This window comes from Melozone crissalis, unplaced genomic scaffold (genome assembly GCF_028551555.1).
Source record: "Melozone crissalis strain CALT ecotype California unplaced genomic scaffold, PUWL_Pcris_2 ptg000063l_1, whole genome shotgun sequence".
In the NCBI taxonomy this organism is placed as follows: domain Eukaryota; kingdom Metazoa; phylum Chordata; class Aves; order Passeriformes; family Passerellidae; genus Melozone; species Melozone crissalis.
The window spans coordinates 7839311-7856888 of NW_026535841.1; the positions used below are offsets into that span (position 1 = coordinate 7839311).

At 51.5% G+C, this 17578-nt stretch overlaps 2 protein-coding genes across 6 annotated transcripts in view; both read left to right on the forward strand.

Annotated features, from left to right (window-relative positions):
• The window catches only part of SEPTIN5 (septin 5), a 42105-nt gene extending 31100 nt beyond the window's left edge, over positions 1-11005 (forward strand). For all 5 annotated transcript variants that reach the window (XM_054288982.1, XM_054288980.1, XM_054288981.1 and 2 more), the window contains exons 2-11: positions 347-443; positions 955-1041; positions 1603-1726; positions 1831-1965; positions 2648-2765; positions 3080-3181; positions 4056-4152; positions 5406-5541; positions 7057-7159; positions 7470-11005. In XM_054288982.1, the coding sequence (XP_054144957.1) occupies positions 434-443; positions 955-1041; positions 1603-1726; positions 1831-1965; positions 2648-2765; positions 3080-3181; positions 4056-4152; positions 5406-5541; positions 7057-7159; positions 7470-7526 (969 nt within the window). In that variant the 5' untranslated portion in view covers positions 347-433 and the 3' untranslated portion in view covers positions 7527-11005. The remainder of the gene's footprint in view (positions 1-346; positions 444-954; positions 1042-1602; positions 1727-1830; positions 1966-2647; positions 2766-3079; positions 3182-4055; positions 4153-5405; positions 5542-7056; positions 7160-7469) is intronic.
• A 965-nt stretch (positions 11006-11970) lies between these two features.
• Positions 11971-14123, forward strand: GP1BB (glycoprotein Ib platelet subunit beta). Its single transcript, XM_054288994.1, has 2 exons — positions 11971-12508; positions 13202-14123. Exon 2 carries the CDS (start codon positions 13364-13366, stop codon positions 13973-13975), a length of 612 nt encoding a protein of 203 aa, XP_054144969.1. The 5' UTR covers positions 11971-12508; positions 13202-13363; the 3' UTR covers positions 13976-14123.
• The last annotated feature ends 3455 nt before the right edge of the window (positions 14124-17578 follow it).

Below are 17578 nucleotides of genomic sequence, written 5' to 3' on the forward strand. Positions count from 1 at the left end.
CTGGATGTGCTCTCTGCTGGGAATGGTGGGATGTGCTCTCTACTGGGAATAGTGGGATGTGCTTTTTCCCTTGTGCTCCCTGTGCTGGGAAGCTGCTGGGAGAGCAGCCAAGCAGGGCTGTGGCTGGGACATGTCCCTTTGTGCCCACCTGTGGGAAGGGCCACGTCCCTAAGCCCAGAGGAGGTGTGTGCCTTGCCCTGCACTGCTGCCAGGACAGGGACCCGCCTCTCCTCCAGCCCTTGGCTCTGCCCCAGGGGCTTTTTGAGTCCCACTCCCTTCACTGTGTGAGGCTCAAGCAGAAGGGGTGGCACACTCTGACCTGCTGCCATCCACCTGTGCCCCACAGGACCATGAGAAGCAGTACGTGGGCTTTGCCACCCTGCCCAACCAGGTGCACCGCAAATCCGTGAAGAAGGGATTCGACTTCACCCTGATGGTTGCAGGTGAGACTGCCCATGGATGGGTTGGCTGGGCCACATGGTGGGGATGTGGAGGGAACCAGCTCTCCTCACTTCCCTTGTGTGCTCCCATAGCACCTGATCCTCCCCTCACTCTGTTCTGGTCCTTGTCCCAGGCCTTGCTTTGCTCCCCAGCCTGTGGAGGAGCAGGAACTGGCCCCTCCTGACCCCTCATAAACCACTCGAGCAAGCTTTTCCTCCAGCAGTGACTGCTCTGGGTGGTGAAGGCAGTGCTGAACAGGGAACAAGGGAAAGGAAGGAGAAAGAGAAGAATGGGGAGCTGGGAGATCACATTTTTACAAGGATTGAGACATCTTGCAGCAAAAGTCTTTCCACTACTGGAAAAGTGTAGCGCAAATAAATAGCTCCTGACAGCTTGTCTCTCTTGCTTCCTCTGGCTCAGGATTCAAAGCCCTGTTCAAAGTTTCATTTGTAAGTCAATTAGTGGGTCATGTTGCTTGCTTATTCCTCCTCCCTTTTGTGCTCTGTCAATTAGGAGAGTCGGGCCTGGGCAAATCCACGCTGGTGAATAGCCTGTTCCTGACAGACCTCTACAAAGACAGAAAGCTCCTCAATGCAGAGGGTAAGCTGGGGGCAAAGCAGGGTGAATGGGACTGTCCTAAGGACTAGCACTGGTTCCTTGCTCCAGCAGCAACTACAAGCTTGGCTGGATCCCAGTCCTCTTGTTTGGCTCTGCTCTCTTTTGTGTCTGCTAAGGCTCTAGAATTGAGCAAAAACAGTTTGGCTGTAGGGCCCTTCCCTTTGAAGGGAAGATGAAGCTGCAGAGCAGCTGTTTGGGATGAGCTATTGGGGATGAGATGTTTGGGATGAGATATTGAGATTTGTCTTTTGTTCTTGGATGCTGGAGTATGCTAGGGATTCCTCTTCCCCAGTGACTGGACAAAATGTTCAGAACAGCTGAGCTACAGGCACTTCAGAGGTTTGTGGATCTTCTTGGAGTCTGTCTGCCTGCTGCTGGCCCCTGCAGTACCACCCTCCTGAGGCTCCATAGAACATGAACTGGGGTTTTTGAAACCTGTGTTACTCCCTGTGTTCAGTGGTGAAAAGGAGCTGGCTTGTCATGGGTGTAGTGGGGACCCCCAGCATTACTGTCTGGCTTTAACTCAAATGCTCCTGTTCAAAGAGAGGATCAACCAGACAGTGGAGATCATCAAGCACACAGTGGACATTGAGGAGAAGGGTGTCAAGCTGAAGCTGACCATAGTGGACACACCAGGCTTTGGAGATGCTGTTAACAACACTGAGTGGTGAGCAGGGCACTGCTGCTTTCCTTTTAGTCCTTGACCTCACAGTCATTAGGAGACAGGAGACACTACTGATGATTTTGTTTTGATTGAATTGCTCTTCCCAGCTGGAAGCCCATCACTGACTACATTGACCAGCAGTTTGAGCAGTATTTCCGTGATGAGAGTGGCCTGAACCGGAAGAACATCCAGGACAACCGAGTGCATTGCTGCCTCTACTTCATCTCTCCCTTTGGGCACGGGTGAGAGCCCACACTCCAGGCCTGGGGGGTTACTCAGTGTCTCAGGGTGACTCATAAGGGAAGACCCTTGTGCCCCAGGATTGCCCTGTAGCAGCTTGTACACTGCCAAGGCTGTTTGCACAGGAGAGGAGCTGTCTGGATGTTCTCCCTCTGCTAAGCATCACAGCACTCCCTTCCCCTCACTGGCTGGACAGACAGCCTGTGAACAGACAGAGCAGATCTCCCTCAGGCCTTACAGCCTGATTTGAAAATCAGGAGAAATAATGCCATGCAGACTTGTATGTTCCTATCTAGCTAAGCTGGACTGATGTGTAGGAAAGGGAGTTTTAAGCTGCCTTCAGTCCCTGCCCCTTGCTGGCTCATGTGTCAGCCTAGCCTGGAGCAGCTGAAGGGGCTGTGTTGGCTGTCTGTGGTACAGGACAGCTGGAGAGAGACCCCAGGCTGTGACCTGGGCAGTATTTGGCCTGCAAGGGAGCAAATACTCAGCCAGTGTCTGTATGAGACACTCAGCAGCTCAGAGAGCTTTCCTGGAGGTACAGCCCCAGCTGAGGGCTGTCCCAGTGCTGCTGCAGGCTCCTGTGACAGTGCTGTCCTTTTCCCTTTGTGCTGGGTGGGTGACAGAGGCTGGAGGGGGAGCTGCCCAGTGTGTCCTTGCTAACAGTGTCCCTCATCCCTGCTGCAGGCTGAGGCCTGTGGATGTTGAGTTCATGAAGGCTCTGCATGAGAAGGTGAACATTGTGCCCCTGATTGCCAAAGCCGACTGCCTGATCCCCTCCGAGATCCGGAAGCTGAAGGAGAGGGTGAGATGCTCCTTCTGTCCAGGGTTATACCTGAAATAGTGGCAGGGATGAGCTGAGGAGGGAGGGCAGATGGACATATATGTATTTATGTGTCTGTACAGCATGTTTGTGTGTGTATATACACACACATATACACAGTATCTGCACATACAACTGCAGCCATGCTCTGCCCTCAGCAGAGAGGCTGACTGTCGAAGAAACATCAAATTCTTTTGCCATCTGTAGGCTATAGCAAACCATGGTAGCACAAATAGAATAAACCCAGCATTTCTGTGTTGCTCAGTTTTATATCCTTTTGTCTTGCATGGACATAGATCCGGGAAGAGATCGACAAATTTGGCATTAAAGTGTATCAGTTTCCTGAGTGTGACTCTGATGAAGATGAGGAGTTCAAGCAGCAAGACAGAGAGCTGAAGGTAAGGAATCATCTCAGCAGGGTCTGGGGAATCAGGCTCATGGATATGTGGGTCAGTCCAGAAGGAGCCAGAGCTGCCCTGCTCGTGCTGAAGGCCTGTGCTGCTGCTGCCCAGGGAACAGCCTTGGCTCATGTGGCAGATGGCCTGGAGAAAGTGCTGATGTCCTTGCTGGTGCCATGAAGCCAAATGTGGCATGAACTCACAGCCCTTCTGCTCTCCCTCCAGGCAGTGTCAGTCTTTCCTCCACCTGCCCCAGCCTGTGTGTTTAAGATGAAAGCTGGGTACAGCAGTTCTGAGCCCCTGTTTGTGGGTGATGCCATCAGGAAGGAGGAGAGATTTGTGAGTGATTAGGCACCACTGTGACACATTAGCTGCGTTGGGCGACACAACACGATCATAGAGGCATAACTGGAGGCCCCAGCAGCCCACTCCTCACTGCCTCCCAAGCCTGTGTGTGCATGCAGTATGGCCTTGTTTCTCCTGTCAGAGGCGGGCAATGGACTTTGACTCCCTTCTGAGCAGAGAGGAGCACAGTCTGTACATTCCTGCTCTTGGCATTCATTGTCCCACTTGCTTGGTGTCCCAGCCTCTTTGCTCTGGCTTCCTTGTAGAGCTTCCCCTTAATAAAGGGATGCAGGCACCTGCAGAGACACAGCTTCCCTCAGGACAGCTGAGCTCAGGCTGGGAACCAGGCTGCCTGTAGATCCCAGTGCTTTAGGCTTTTCTCTGCAGCTGGGTTGTGGCACCCTGCTCTGTGGCACATGTGGATGTCCTTTCCTACCAGCACCTTCCTCCTGCTGTTCTGCTGTGCCTGAGCTTGGCCCCTGGAGCAGGGATCCACGGGCTGAGCGGGCTCACGGTGCCTCTGTTCCAGGAGAGCGCTCCCTTCGCCGTCATCGGCAGCAACACCGTGGTGGAGGCCAAGGGCCAGCGGGTCCGGGGACGGCTCTACCCCTGGGGCATTGTGGAAGGTAAGCTTGGAGCCTGGGAGCTCTGGGAGGAGGGACAGGCAGGGATGGGACAAGGGCAGACAGGCATGGCAGGGGAGGGATGGCAGGATGTCTGTGCCACCTTTGGCATGTCGTAGGGGACAAGGTAGGGTAGAGACAGAGGCGCTGGGGCTGGCTCAGGAGGTTTGTGTTGCTGGGAGTGTATCAGTAACCCTCCCATTGCAGACTGAGGAAGAGAGGCTCTAGTGTGAATGGATGAATGCCTAAGCTTTAATGTGCACTAGGACACGGCTTCTTATTAAGCAGGGCAGGCTGGGCATTGCCTGTTTATTTTCTGGGGAGAAGCTGTTGCCCTCAGCCAAACAATCAGAAACCCTCATGCACTCCCTCCTCTGTTGCTGCTCCTGTAAGTGCTGGAATTGCTGGGCTGGAGGCTGTGCTGATGCACAGTGTTTGCCTCCAACTTTCTTCCCTTCTAAAGTGAGAAATTCCATAAAGCCCTTAGGCAGAATAACCCTGGAATGGCTTTTGCTGATTTGCCCTTGCTGGCTTGTTGCTTTAAGACCTTGCAGCTTTAGATCCCAAAAGTTGTGTTTGCACTCATGGGCTGGTGCTGGCTGCTTGAGCTGCTCAGCTGTTGGCTCTGCTCCCTCAATGGCTCCAGAGGGGGCTGTGCCTGTTGGGATGCTGGCATTTGGCAATGGGATCATGTTTGTGAACCCCTGTGCCTGATACAGCTGGTTTTCCCCAGCCCTGCAGAGAGGCAAATGGAGATCATCACAGCAGCACAGTGCTTCCCACAGCTCTGTCTGGAGCCAGGCTCCCCATGGCAACAGCAGCTCTTTCAGCTCTCCATTGCCTGCTCTTGGCTTTGCCCCTCAGGGGCTGATTTTGTCTACAGGGGCCTTTTGATACGTCCTAACTTCTGATCAGACAAGCAATTTGCCTCCAGCACCAGCTGTGCTCACTGTGGTTCATGCCAGTAACATCCCATTACATGGGATCCTGTCTCAGGGCTCTGCTGTATGTGCTTAATTCATCCTTGTACACAGAAAAGGTCCTGGGAACGTGGGGCATTCAGCAGCCTGGCCTCAGTGTTGAGAAGTGCAGGGCACCATTGAGGCCTGTGCCAGGGCAGTGGTGGGGGAGGATGAGGAAGGAGCCCTGGGGTGGGGTTTTGGTGCAGTCTGTGTGTCCAGGAGCTGAGAAGGGGCTCCCTGGAGAGGCCTGGTGAGATGTGATGTCCAAGCACTCTCCCGTTGTTGGTTCCCCAGTGGAGAACCAGGCTCACTGCGACTTCGTGAAGCTGCGGAACATGCTGATCCGGACTCACATGCACGACCTCAAGGACGTCACCTGTGATGTCCACTACGAGAACTACCGAGCTCAGTGCATCCAGCAAATGACCAGGTGGGTCCCCACCTCTGGTGGGAGGGATCTGCCACCCTCTGTGGAGCTGGGGTTGCTCTCACAACAGCATATTGGTCAGGAGGTTGTGGATCTGCTGGGGACTTGCTGGGCTGCAGCCTCCAGGAATGGCACTGGGAACTAAAATAGCAAATCCAAGCATGTTTCCCACAGCCTGGACCCAAGGCAGGAATGCTTCTGAGAATTCACATTCCTGTCTGGGGATTCCTCATGCAGATATAAAGAAATAGGCCTGGAGATTCTTTTGAAGAGCTGGTTCTAGCAGTGGATGAAATACATCCAGCCAAATAAAATGGGATAAACCATCTCTCTGGTGAGGGATAGCTGTGTGCATTGCTGAACAGGAATGCATTCTGTGGTCTGTAGTTATGTCTAAATAATAGCATGACCCTTGGGATGCTGCTGTTTCTCAGACAACAGGGCCCAGGCAGTTAGTGAGACTGCACATCTTCAAAGATTTCTCTGCATTGTCTTCCCTTTGCATTGATGCTCTGTGGTTTTAGTCAGAATGATCAAATAACAGAAGAGAGAACACTCACAGGCTTCTCATTTGAGACCTCTACTTTTCCTTCTCTCTTCCATAACTGATATACTGGTGAAAAAATTTGTGTTGAAGTAAGTCTTGGCTCCTCTGTTGTGAGCCATTCCCTTCACTTCCTGCCAGCCCTGGCTGGGCAGCTCTGTGTGCCACGTTGCAGTGCAGAATGCTGTGCTTCAGCAAGGAGCAGTCCTGCATGTGTGCCAAAGTGCAGGTTGGCACATTCTCCTGACACACAGTGTATCCCTGTACTTTTGCATAGCAGACAAGCCTGTTTTTTTCAGCAGCAAGTATATGGAGTCCCAAAATAACTATGTTAAATGCTAGAGCTGGGTGAACAGTGTCACAGCTGCTATTTAGTTAGGCTGTGTGTCTATTAAAAGAAGAGCACAGTGAAAAAGTGGTTGCTATGCCTAGAGAAATCTTCAGTTAGGTACTGATTAGTTCCTTTCATAAAAGCAGCACAGGGCCATTTCTAGAGTCATTTTGGTAGGAGATCCTAAGCTCCAAGGCTGGAATTGTATCAACAATGAGCCAATGGTGACTCCAAGTGGTGAACACGTGCAAATGACATAGTGAAGTTCCAATTTCAGCCCAGGCTTCTTTGGTTACTGCCATTCCCTCCTCATGTTCTGAGAGCTCCAATCTCTTGAAAGAAAAACCTCTCCTTCCTGTGTCCCCTGCCTGCAGTGATGGGCACCCCAGCCCTCAGAGCAAGGCTGCTGTGCTGGGCCTGTCTCGTGCCTCCCACCTGCTGAACAGGAGGTCTCATTCTCCACCCAAGTGCATGCCACAGCTCTGGTCTGGATTGCCCTACAGCCCCTCCGCCTGGTTGGGTGTGTGATGCTGCATGGCTGGTGGCTGTACCTTGGGGAGTGACAGTCATTGTGTGGTGACACCAAAGCCAGCCATCCTGGACCATGAGTGACTGCTCCTCCCCCCTCTCTCCATCTCTCTAGCAAGCTGACTCAGGACAACAGGATAGAAAGCCCCATTCCTATCCTGCCTCTCCCAACACCAGACACAGAGACAGAGAAGCTGATTAAGATGAAGGATGAGGAGGTGAGTACCATTTGTGCCTGTGCCTCCTGCATGCTGGAGCTGGAATCCCAGGAGTTTCTCCAGGGTTGCCCCATAGAGGCGGTCCTGAGGCTCCCACTCCTGTGTCCCCCTGTGGGCTCCTGGGGTGGAGGACAGGGTTGAAAGCTGTGGCTGCCTCTGTCAGGGAAACACAGCTTCCTTCCACCCAGACATGGTGCCTCTGTGCTCAGGCAGGAGTTCACACCCCCTGAGGGATCCCCTTGCCAGCTCCAAGGGCTGCCACGTGTGGATCCTCTGCTCCCTTTCTCAGTCTCTCTCCTGTCTTCTGCAGTTACGGCGGATGCAAGAGATGCTGCAGAAGATGCAGCAGCAGATGCAGGATCAGTGAGAGGCAGGTACCTGGAGGGCAGAGGGGATCCCCCAGCAACCATCTGAGACCTGGCAAGAGCTGTGAACACTTAGAAAAGGTTTCCTGTTGTAAAGAGACTTGTGGGCAAGAGCTGCACCCGCACCCTCTAATTTATTTGCAGCAGTGCTGGCTTTTTGACCAGCTGGATTGTGGAGGAGGCTGTTCACTTAACAGTTTACTGATGTGTATTTCTTTTTTAATAATTATTCTTTTGTTTCTTTTTTTTCCTTTTTTTTCTTTTTTTTTTTTAAGAAACTAGCCTGGGACGTCTCTAAGGTATCCTAAAAAAATAAGAAAAGAAAAAGATCCCCCTTTCCTATGTACTAATCTCTTGTTTGGGAATGCTCTGGTATTTAAAGTCCTGGTTTCTCTGGTGTACAAACTTAAAGTATCTGTGTCACTGCACGTAGGTGTTTACTCCCAACTGAGGTGCTGTGCCCCTGTCCCTGTCCCCCTTGTCTGGGGCCAGCACAAGCATTGTAAAGGCAGCCATGCCCTCCTGTGAGTTTGACCTGTGCTGCTTCTCAGCCTGGGGACAGTGCTGGCCCAGAGAACTGGGGCTGGGGGTTCCTCTGTGCACTGACCTGCTCAGGACTCCTGATGATTGCCTGGTATCCTGTCCAGGTTTTTATGGATTTTTTTGTTTAGTTGGTTGGTTTTGTTCTTCCTATCAAGAAAACTCCAGGATGTTTGCACTGAACAGCAAGAGACTGAGTGCCTCGAGGCTGGTTACAAGAAAACTGTTCTCAGTTACATCTTTCTGGCAGAGAAGTTGAGTTGTTGACTATTGCCTGCAAGGAGGTGATGGGAGTGAGCACTTTGCCTGCCATGGCTTCCTCCCACAGCAGGCTGGAGGCATTGGCAGAGGAACCCTAAGGCCCTGCAGTAGCTGGGTGAGGGTGTTTCATGGTTTAGCTCTGGTCATCACCTGCAGTGTGTCTTCAGTGTCTGCTCTGAAAAGCTCTGTGGCGTCCAGAGCACTTGCCAAGACTGCTTTGGAGGGGGTAGAAGCCCTAGGGCTGAAATCCAACCCAAAATGCAGACCTGTCCCCTACCCCCAGGCTTTGCGGTCCCATGAGCACATTGCTGGCTCCAAGCTTCTCCTGGGGGAGGGGGCAGTTGTTGTAGGCTTGTACAGAGATCTGCAGGCAGTCTGTGTGGGCAAGTGTTGGGTCAGCCTGGCAGGTGCAGGACTGTCACTGAGTGGGGCTGAGCACAGCCCAGCAGGCTTGGCTCTTGCTCCCCTGCCTTTCCCCTGGGCACTCAACCCTTCTCCCCCTCCTTATTCCTTGGCTCTTCCTGCCCTAGTTCTGGGAAGGCTGGTGGGTCTGCTGGGCAGAGATAAAAGCTCTCTTTGGGCAGCAGCTCCTGTCCTGTTCTTGCTTCCTGCAGTATTTTTAACTTGCGTGCAGCCAGAGCAGAGCCCTGGAGTGTGATGTGCCTGACAGGGCAGGGCTTGCCAGCAACACTGCCACGCTGACAGGAGTCAGGGCTGTTGGAGGGAGAGACACTTGGCTCTTCCCTCTGACTCCAGGGAGTGCAGTCATGGGCTGGGCCCTTCTGCTCCTTGCCTGACTCCTCTGCCCCCTTTCCCCTTTTGTATCTGTTCCTCCATCTCTGGATCTCCCCAGTAGATCTCCCTGGGTAGGAAGCTCAGTGTTGGCCAGGAATAGCCAGGCCCTAGGTTCTGTTACCAGGCACTGCATTTGTCTGAATCCTCCCTGGGGCTTCAGAGCCCTGTCAGGGCTTGTCCAGGTGGTGAGTAGGTTGGCTGGTTCCAGTTATTCACTGTACAGAGACTCTGCTTAGCAAGTGCATGGGCTGTAGGGGCAGGGGAAGGCACCATGTGGAAGGACAAAATAAGGATGGAAGCCCTTTCACAGAACTGTGTATGCTGGGCAAGAGCAGGGTTCAACAATGTTCAGGGGTTTTTTTTCATGCTCCCTTATTTTGGGCTCATTAGTGGCAGTGCCATCCCAGGAGGGCAGAAGGATTCAGCTTGACTTCAGTAACAAGAAGGACTCAGGCACCTGAGAGGAAGTACAGCCTTTCTTTGCATGATGTGCTTACTTGAGCAGTGGAGTAGCCTGAAACAGGAGCTTCCTCCAGGTTTTCCAGAAAGGTGGACAGCTGAGTTCTCAGCTTTGTCTGTGCTGACATAAAAGGAAACATCTTGAAGCAACCTGTCCCCTCTTTTCTTACAAAGTCTTGGTGAGGAGGATGTTCTGTTGCAAATGAGCCCTGTCCACCTGGAGATTTTCCTCTTTCAAACAGATTCATTCCTAGAAGATAAAGGAGAGCTTTCCCCTTTAGCATGGCCATGGAGCAGCTGACAGCTTTGATGCTGGGCTGTGCACAGAGATGCTGTGTGCTGGTGAAAGCACAGGGCTCACCGTCACAGGCAGGGCTGCTGAGGCTGGATCTGCCCATCCCTCCACCTGGGGATTCTCCATCAGCTCAGCTCAGTGCCTCCTGCATCAAGTCAAGGGTCACAAACCTGTCCTCTACAGGGAGCTGAAGCCTTTGGCTACCAGCTGGCAAAGATGGTTCAAGTTGCATTTGGGAAAAGCCACACAGGAGTGAGGCACCAGAGATAGCTTCCACAGAGGGGTGGTGGTATCTGAAATCATGTCTCTGTAGGATGTTCCCTGGCCTGAGTGCCAGAATTTAGGGACTGCTTGGAAAGGGATTAGAGACTGATTTTGGGGGACATCAGGGGTTCAGATTTTGGCCCAGAAGGTGGAATCTGTTTATTTAAGGAGTGTGTTGTACTGTGGCATCAATTCTCACAGTAAGTGGAGAAGAGACTCCTGAACACAGGGGGCTTATGTGGCTCTGGCAGTGAGAAGTGTGGATAGAAAAGCAATTTAACACCTCCCCTCATGCAACCCCCACAGCCTCACATACAATCCCTGCACCCCTGGCACATTCCCATGCCTCTGCCAAGCTTTGCCCTGCTGAGTGAGTGGCTGCAGGGATGGTGTCCCACCCACAGCTATCCCAGGCTGCAGCTGGGGCTGTTGGTACATCTTGGCCCCTGTGCCTGACAGGATGGATCCATGGCATGAACTCCTTGTGTGCCACTGCTGTGCTGGTCCTGCCTGTGCAGTCCTTGCTGCCTCCTTGCATGCCTCCCCTCACAGGAGGGGCTCCCACTCGTGCTCTGCAATGGCATTCCCTGCTCTTCCTCACAAACTGCTGTGCTTCAATGCTGGCTTGCTCCTGCCATGCACCTTCCTCACCCCCTGCTCCATTCCTAGGCTCTATGTTTCCTGTCCATCTGTTGGGTTATTATAATTATATATTTTTTTTGTAAATTTCTGTTTGAACATTTTGTCATTGTGAACAAAGAAAATGAAACCTTTTAAACATATCCATTTTATTAAATGATTATTGTTATTATTATTAATGTTTACTACCTGAATTGATCAGTGAAATAAATACATTCAAAAATCCAACCTCTTTCTGTTTCATTTTCAGCCCCCTTGAGCAGCACTGGTGATACATTATGGGCAGGAGAGAGCAAAACTGACCCTGTTTCTCCTTTTATCTAATTCAGTCAGAGCAGGTTTCAGGCAGGTTTCCTGCATGGGATTTCTGGCCTGTTTGTTGCAGAAGCTAGCAAGATGATCTTGAAGGTTCTTCTATATCCAAGCTTCCCTAGGAGTGGTATCTAAATCATCAATGGTCAGCTGGGCAAGATCCAGTCCCAGGAAATCCAGTTTGTAAGTAGCCAGGAGAGCATTGCCAAGTCCATGCTGCATGCAGAGCCACAGATCAGCTCCATGGCACACCTGGCCTGAACACCTGCCTGTGAATAAACACAGCACTGAACACAGGACATGAGGTAAGTTTGCTGAACAAACTTACCCTGCTGTAGTTGAGCTGCTCCCAAGTGGAGACTGCAGGAAAAACTGGGTTAGTTTGTTAGCCTAAGATATCTTCCCCACTCTGCCTGGCCACCACAGTGAAACAACTGGAATTATCTGCTCCAATTTTGTAGAAATTTAAAGTTTTATTGTTTTCTTCAGAGCACAAAAGATTTCCCTTTGTTAGGGCCACATTCTGCAATTTTTTGCACCCTCAATTCTCTTAACATGAGCACATTCAGGACATTCAGAAATTCTGGTCTCTAGGATGTCCACAGCACAATGTAACAGAATTCAGTTCAATGGGGCAACAGTTCCATAATGTGATTCTGGTGGCCTTAGGCTAAGGAGTGCAGTGTGTGCCTGGTGAGGCTGATGGCAGAGAAGTGTCTGTGAAGATGCAATGGCCATGGGAAGATGTGATTCTGCCTAAATGCAGTTTTGATCCTTGGACTTACCTGTTGAAGTATTTGTGTAATGCAGCTTCTAAATAAAGCATGTGCTCAGTCTTTCTCAGTAACTGCACTTGTCAAGGGCTGTGGGCCATTTGAAGAGTCTTTCTCTGGAAAGATGGATGGACTGGCAGACCATGTCTATCAGCAGATCTTTCACTAATAAGAACTGGATTTGTGTCACTGCTTCAAGGGAAACCTGAGGGTGTGCACCCAGAAAGTTCTAGGTGTCACCACTCTGCTAAGTTTTCCTGATGAGATGGGAAACCAAAGTGCTGAGGGAGTATGGTACAAAGCAGTAACATCACCTCCAGTCTGAAGTGCATTTTGAGTTCCTGGGCTGTTGAGGCCCAGAATCACAGTTACCACCCAGCAATGTGTTCTTGTGAGCAGTGTCAGCTCCCCTTTCTTGGAAGACTTGCTCAATGAAGCCTCAGCTTCCGGTGACATGCAGCAGGCTTGCAGGAAGGCCCCATGTGGGAGGTGTCCCTGGGATGAGGCTGAGCCTTATCTTGCCAGCCAGCTGCAAAGGGATTATCCGGGAGCAGAGCTCTGCACACACACTGCACTGGCTGGGCTGCCTCGAGACCTTTCTCTGGTGCTGTAAAGCCAGCAAGAAAGCAAGGATTGAACTACTCTGGTAAGTTCATTAATGCTACCTTCTACTCTTTTAAAAAATTTTATTTAATTGATTGACTATTACAATTTGTCAAGCACAGAAAAATGCTGCCTTGTTGCAGGTATGTGTAGTTGTTCTCCTGGAGAAGTTACAGCAGCTCCTGTTCAGCAGTGGCATGAGACTGTAACATATAAAAAGCTCATTGACCCATGTCTCTGAGCTCAGGTGATTATTCACCTGCTGGAGCAGTGTCTGGCATGAAAAACTCCACTGGCCTCCATCCTCAGTAGTCAGCACCTTCACTGCAGCCAAAGACTTTTTATCACTTCTTTTCAAGGCTGGAAAGGCTATTTTTTACTCATGGTAACAGTAGATTTATTTCTGAATCTCATCTTGCAGTTGGCACGAACAAAGCTTTGCTTACAGATGTAATCCAGAACTATGATAAGGCATGAGGAAGTTCATATCCTAGTTTTTGATTCCTTGAAAGAAATTTTCTTGGCTACCCTGATAATTCACCTTCAGTAATGGTGAAAACACAAACAGCTCTTCTACACTTCTGAGGACTAGTGAAAATGTATTTGATGGCTGCAGCTAAGCCTTCCAGTACCATGTATTCATATCCTTCCTCAAATCCAGGGTTGGAAGACCATGAAAATTCCTTCACCTATACTGAGAGACCAGAATTTTCTCTTTTAACTCTGTTCTTTTCAGAGCTCTCGTGTCTCCAGTGGAGAGCACCAAATTCACCCAACTTTAGAAGCTTATCCTCAGAACAAAACACCAGAAGACCTTGGCTGTGGTGTCAGCCCTAGAGTGCGTGGTGTCTGGTCTCTACCTCCTCCAATCTCACCAGGGAAGTGTTTGCAGGTGAAAATGAACAGTGGAATTCTCTTGTCCCTCCTTGGCTTCCTCCCACTCGTGACACCCACATGCCCTGTGCCATGCAGGTGCACCACCAGGATCACTGACTGCTCACTGAAAAACCTGACTGTAGAAAACCTGCCCACTGCCTTCCGTCCCTCGGCTGAAATCATCCACCTCGCTTCCAACAGGCTCACCTCTATTCCCAACGGGCTCTTTGACAACCTGAGGAGCCTCCAGGCAGTCTACCTGCAGGGCAACCCTTGGGAATGCACCTGTGACATCCTCTACCTGCGCTCCTGGCTGCAGTGGCAGCAGAACCGCAGCCTGTACAGGGATGTGAGGTGCAGCTCCCCGGAGCACCTGCAGGGCCGCATCATCGCCTACCTGACTGAGGATGAGATCGTCTCCACGTGCCAGCACTGGTACTGCAGCCTGGCTCTGCTCTCTCAGCTCTCCCTCTTCATCCTCCTTATCCTCCAGACCATCTTGGTTATCCTCATCATTGTCTACCTGCGGAAATTTCGGAGAATGAGCGCTGAAGTCCGGAGCACCACCCAAGAACTTGGCCACCAGGGAGACCCTTGGGTATCTTCTTCAACAGACCCCTCCAACAATTATTAACATCACGAGACAGAAGACCCTCCTTCCTTTGGGGGACGCTGTGCCAAAGTCCTGTAGTTTGTGACACCCAGAGGGGACAATTTAGTACAGCATCTAATCCTGACTGCAATCTGAAGCAGGACTTGAGCTGATCAGACATTTTCTGTGTTCTTAATATGTTTTTTCAATGCTTTAAATTCTTTAGCATGATCTTGGCTGCTTGTCTGAGCTGGAAGTGGTTTGTTAGACTAAGGAAATCATAAACTACAGTGAGCAGAACTGACTCAAACAGGTCATAGGGGCTCCAGTGCTCGATCCCTCCCCTCCTACAGCATTCCAGCCATATTTCCCAGGATGCTTCTGATTGTGCTGGGTCAGGTGAGGACAGAGGTGGACAGCAAACTGAGTACTGAGCTAGGAAAATGGAGAAATAATTTCCTTCTGCTACCACAGACAGCATTAAGAGCTTTGGACTAGGGATTTAGTCTTCTCCTGCCTTGGTTTCCCAAGGAAAGGGGAAAGGAAATATCTTCTTGCTTGATGCATCTTTTTCAGTGTTCTTCTGCGGGAGGGAGGACATGTCTAGAAGCCCACTCACTTTACCTTATCTGCTTCCCTTTTAGTCTACTTTAGTTTTAATACTGACTTAATTGAGTGAAACTGGGGCCCTGAATCTTTATGAGAAATTCATCCTGAAGACAAGAATTGTTTGACTGTGCCTGTATGGCGCCCGGCACAAGAGATCTGGTCTTGAGAGGCTCAGACTACAAACCCCACTGATGTGCCTACTGCTGTTTATGGTGTCCCTTAATTATTTTTGAAATAAAGCAAAATTTAAATAAAATTATGTATGTACGATGATGTAAAGGGCATATTTTTCTATTCAGCACTGGGTATCTTGCATGCTGTTGTGCTCCCTGAGACTGTTCCTAACCCTCAGACTTTGTGCCAAGTTAAACAAATCCTGAGGGCAGGTGGAGAAATTACTGGAGTGCACCGTAGAGTTAAACTTTGGCAACTGCTGTCTTCTACCATGGGCCAGGACAAACACAGAGTTTCTTCCAAAGCCACTTTGTGGCTGCTTGTTTTGTGATGCAGCTGCAATGTGGAGGGTGTTTGTGGGGGCAGCGGGCTGTGGGGTGACCAGCAGGTGAACGACCTGTGCCCTTCAGCCCCCAAACCCAAGTCACGGGGGGTCCATTCCCCACTCAGCTCACACCGAATGCAGCTCGGCCACGAGAACAGCCCTGCCCAGGGGCTGCTGGCAGCGGTGGGGACAGGACAGCCGGTGGCAGGGGAAGGGGCAGGCTGGGGCAGTGACCGAACAGGCGGGGGAAGGGGATGGGGACATGGGACAGCTGAGGGCAGTAATGGAGCAGTGACAGGACACGGGACAGGGAGGGCAGTGACCGAACAGGGACAGTGGCGGGACCCGGGGCAGTGACCGAGCACCGCCAGGGGGCGCTGCCCCGCGGCCGCCGAGCGCCCCCTGGCGGCCCGCTGGCCGCTGCCCCAGGCCGCTGAGGGAGCCCGTGACGGGCGAAGGAGCTGAAGGAGCCGGTCCGGGCACTCCGGCGCCGCCTGAGGGGAGGAAGGAAGTCCTGGGGCTTTTCTCTGCCTCAGGCTGCTCCACCTCGGCTCAGCTCAGCCCAGGGGGCCGCGCTAGCCCCAAACGCGCCAGGGGTTGCAGTGAAAAGCCGCAGGTGCTCGGGACGGCGGTGCGATGGAGCTGAGGCGGGAAGATGGAGGCCGGTGGGGCCCCTCACGGGCAGCGCGCGGGTGGAGTCGATGGCTCAGAAGGACGTTCCCGATGCTGTGTGTGCCGGGGCCAGCCTGACTGAGGTGAGTAACGTGGCGCTCTGCCTTGGGTGTCTCCTACTGCCTTTTCCTTGCTGTGCCCCGTGTCCCTCCAGCACTAATCCCTGTGGCATTGGCCTGACTGGATGTGGCAGCAAGGCACCCAAGGAAATGGGGGTCCAACTCAGATTTATTTTTTCTTCTGGGGACTGCACCTCTTGCACCAGTATCCCCTGCAATATCACTATGACCACAACCTCCAAGGACGGACACAGGTCCACCAAGCAGCCTCCTCCTCTGTGGAGAGCTCCAGATTGGTGCTCCATGAGGCCCCGTGAGGGGACCCACAGGCCTCCATCTTCCCGCCTCAGCTCCATCGGCACCGCCGACCCGGGCACCTGGGGCTTCTCACTGCAACACCTGGTGCTTTTGGGACCTGCAGGTTTTTAGCTGAATTTGCCTGGGTTTGAATGTGCTCCTGGTGCATGTGGGCAGTTCAACAGGTTCAGTTGCTGGGAGAGGCTAAAATGGGAGCAGGCACAGTCCCAGCCCTGTGACAGCTTAGTCTATTGACACTGCCATGGGGTGCTGAAAATCCTTCATGGCCCAGTGTGTCCAGAGAGACAGAACAACTGCTGACTTCGGTTTTGCTTCCCTAAGCAGGCAGAAGCGCTCCTGACTCTGCATCACTAAGTCTTGGCACATGGAAGTTTAAAAGCCTTTTTGGCATTATTTGCACCTGTGAAAAATTTGACCAGCCATGGCGCTGTGATAATGAATTGCACTGAGTGCAGAGTGATTTGTGTGCCATGGCAGCATGTCTAATCCATAAATCCAGAGCCTGCATACCTTGCCTTCTCCTGGCTCAGGAATCTGCATGTCACAAATGCTTTCTTGCTCTGCTACCCAGTGGAGGATCTGCTGGGATGTCGTTGAAAAGAGAACTGGCTTTCATTCTGAAGGGACACTGTCCAAGAATGCACAGATGCTTTGAAGGGGAAGCAGGGGTGAAATATGGCAAACATAATAAGCGCAAGCTATTAAGCTGCTTTGCAAATAATTTTCTGGTATCGAGGCCAATCCAAGCCCATGCCATGCAGGGTTGGGCTGCCAGGCCTGCTGGACAGTCTAGTGCCTTGCCAAAAGTTCAGATGCTTCCAAGCAGCTCCTTTCTCTGAAAGTTACCAGGTTAAAGAAACCTGCGAGACCAGACCAAGGTGTTTGCAGCCTCTGTGATGCAGAGCTCCAAAGCTGAGGTGTCTAAAAAGCAGGTCAGCATTTCCTAAGTGAAGGACCAAATGGTTGGTAGATGATATTGAGGAAGGCACACTGCTTTGTTCTTCCTCCAAATGCCTTGTTTCTCGGTTATTTTTATGGTGACTTCTGCATGTTTTATAGAGAAAAAGAAGGCTTGAAAGCAAAGCAAGCTGATTTTGGAGCCCAGAGAATTTTAACCCATAACCCCACAGTCCCTGTACCATATGGTGATAGCAGTTCTGTTTTGCTTCAAGATTGCTGCAGGCCCTTGTTTACAGATTGCCTGGGTCCATGTGACCCTTGGGAACCTGCCCCTGTTCTTTATTTACACTTTCATGAGTTCTGCACCCTCAGGCGTGCAGTGAAAATATCACATCTGTACACACAGGCCACAGCTCGTTATCACCCTCTGCAGGGCTTGGTCACTGGGACAGGCACTTCCATGCAGCACTTGCAGATTAGGCAGTGCTTGGAGATAGTGTGGAGGTGACACATCCCTCTCATGCAGTCAGGGCTGGGTGCTGGGCGTGTGCCTGAGTGAGAACTTTCAGTGGATGCCTTGGTGGCAGC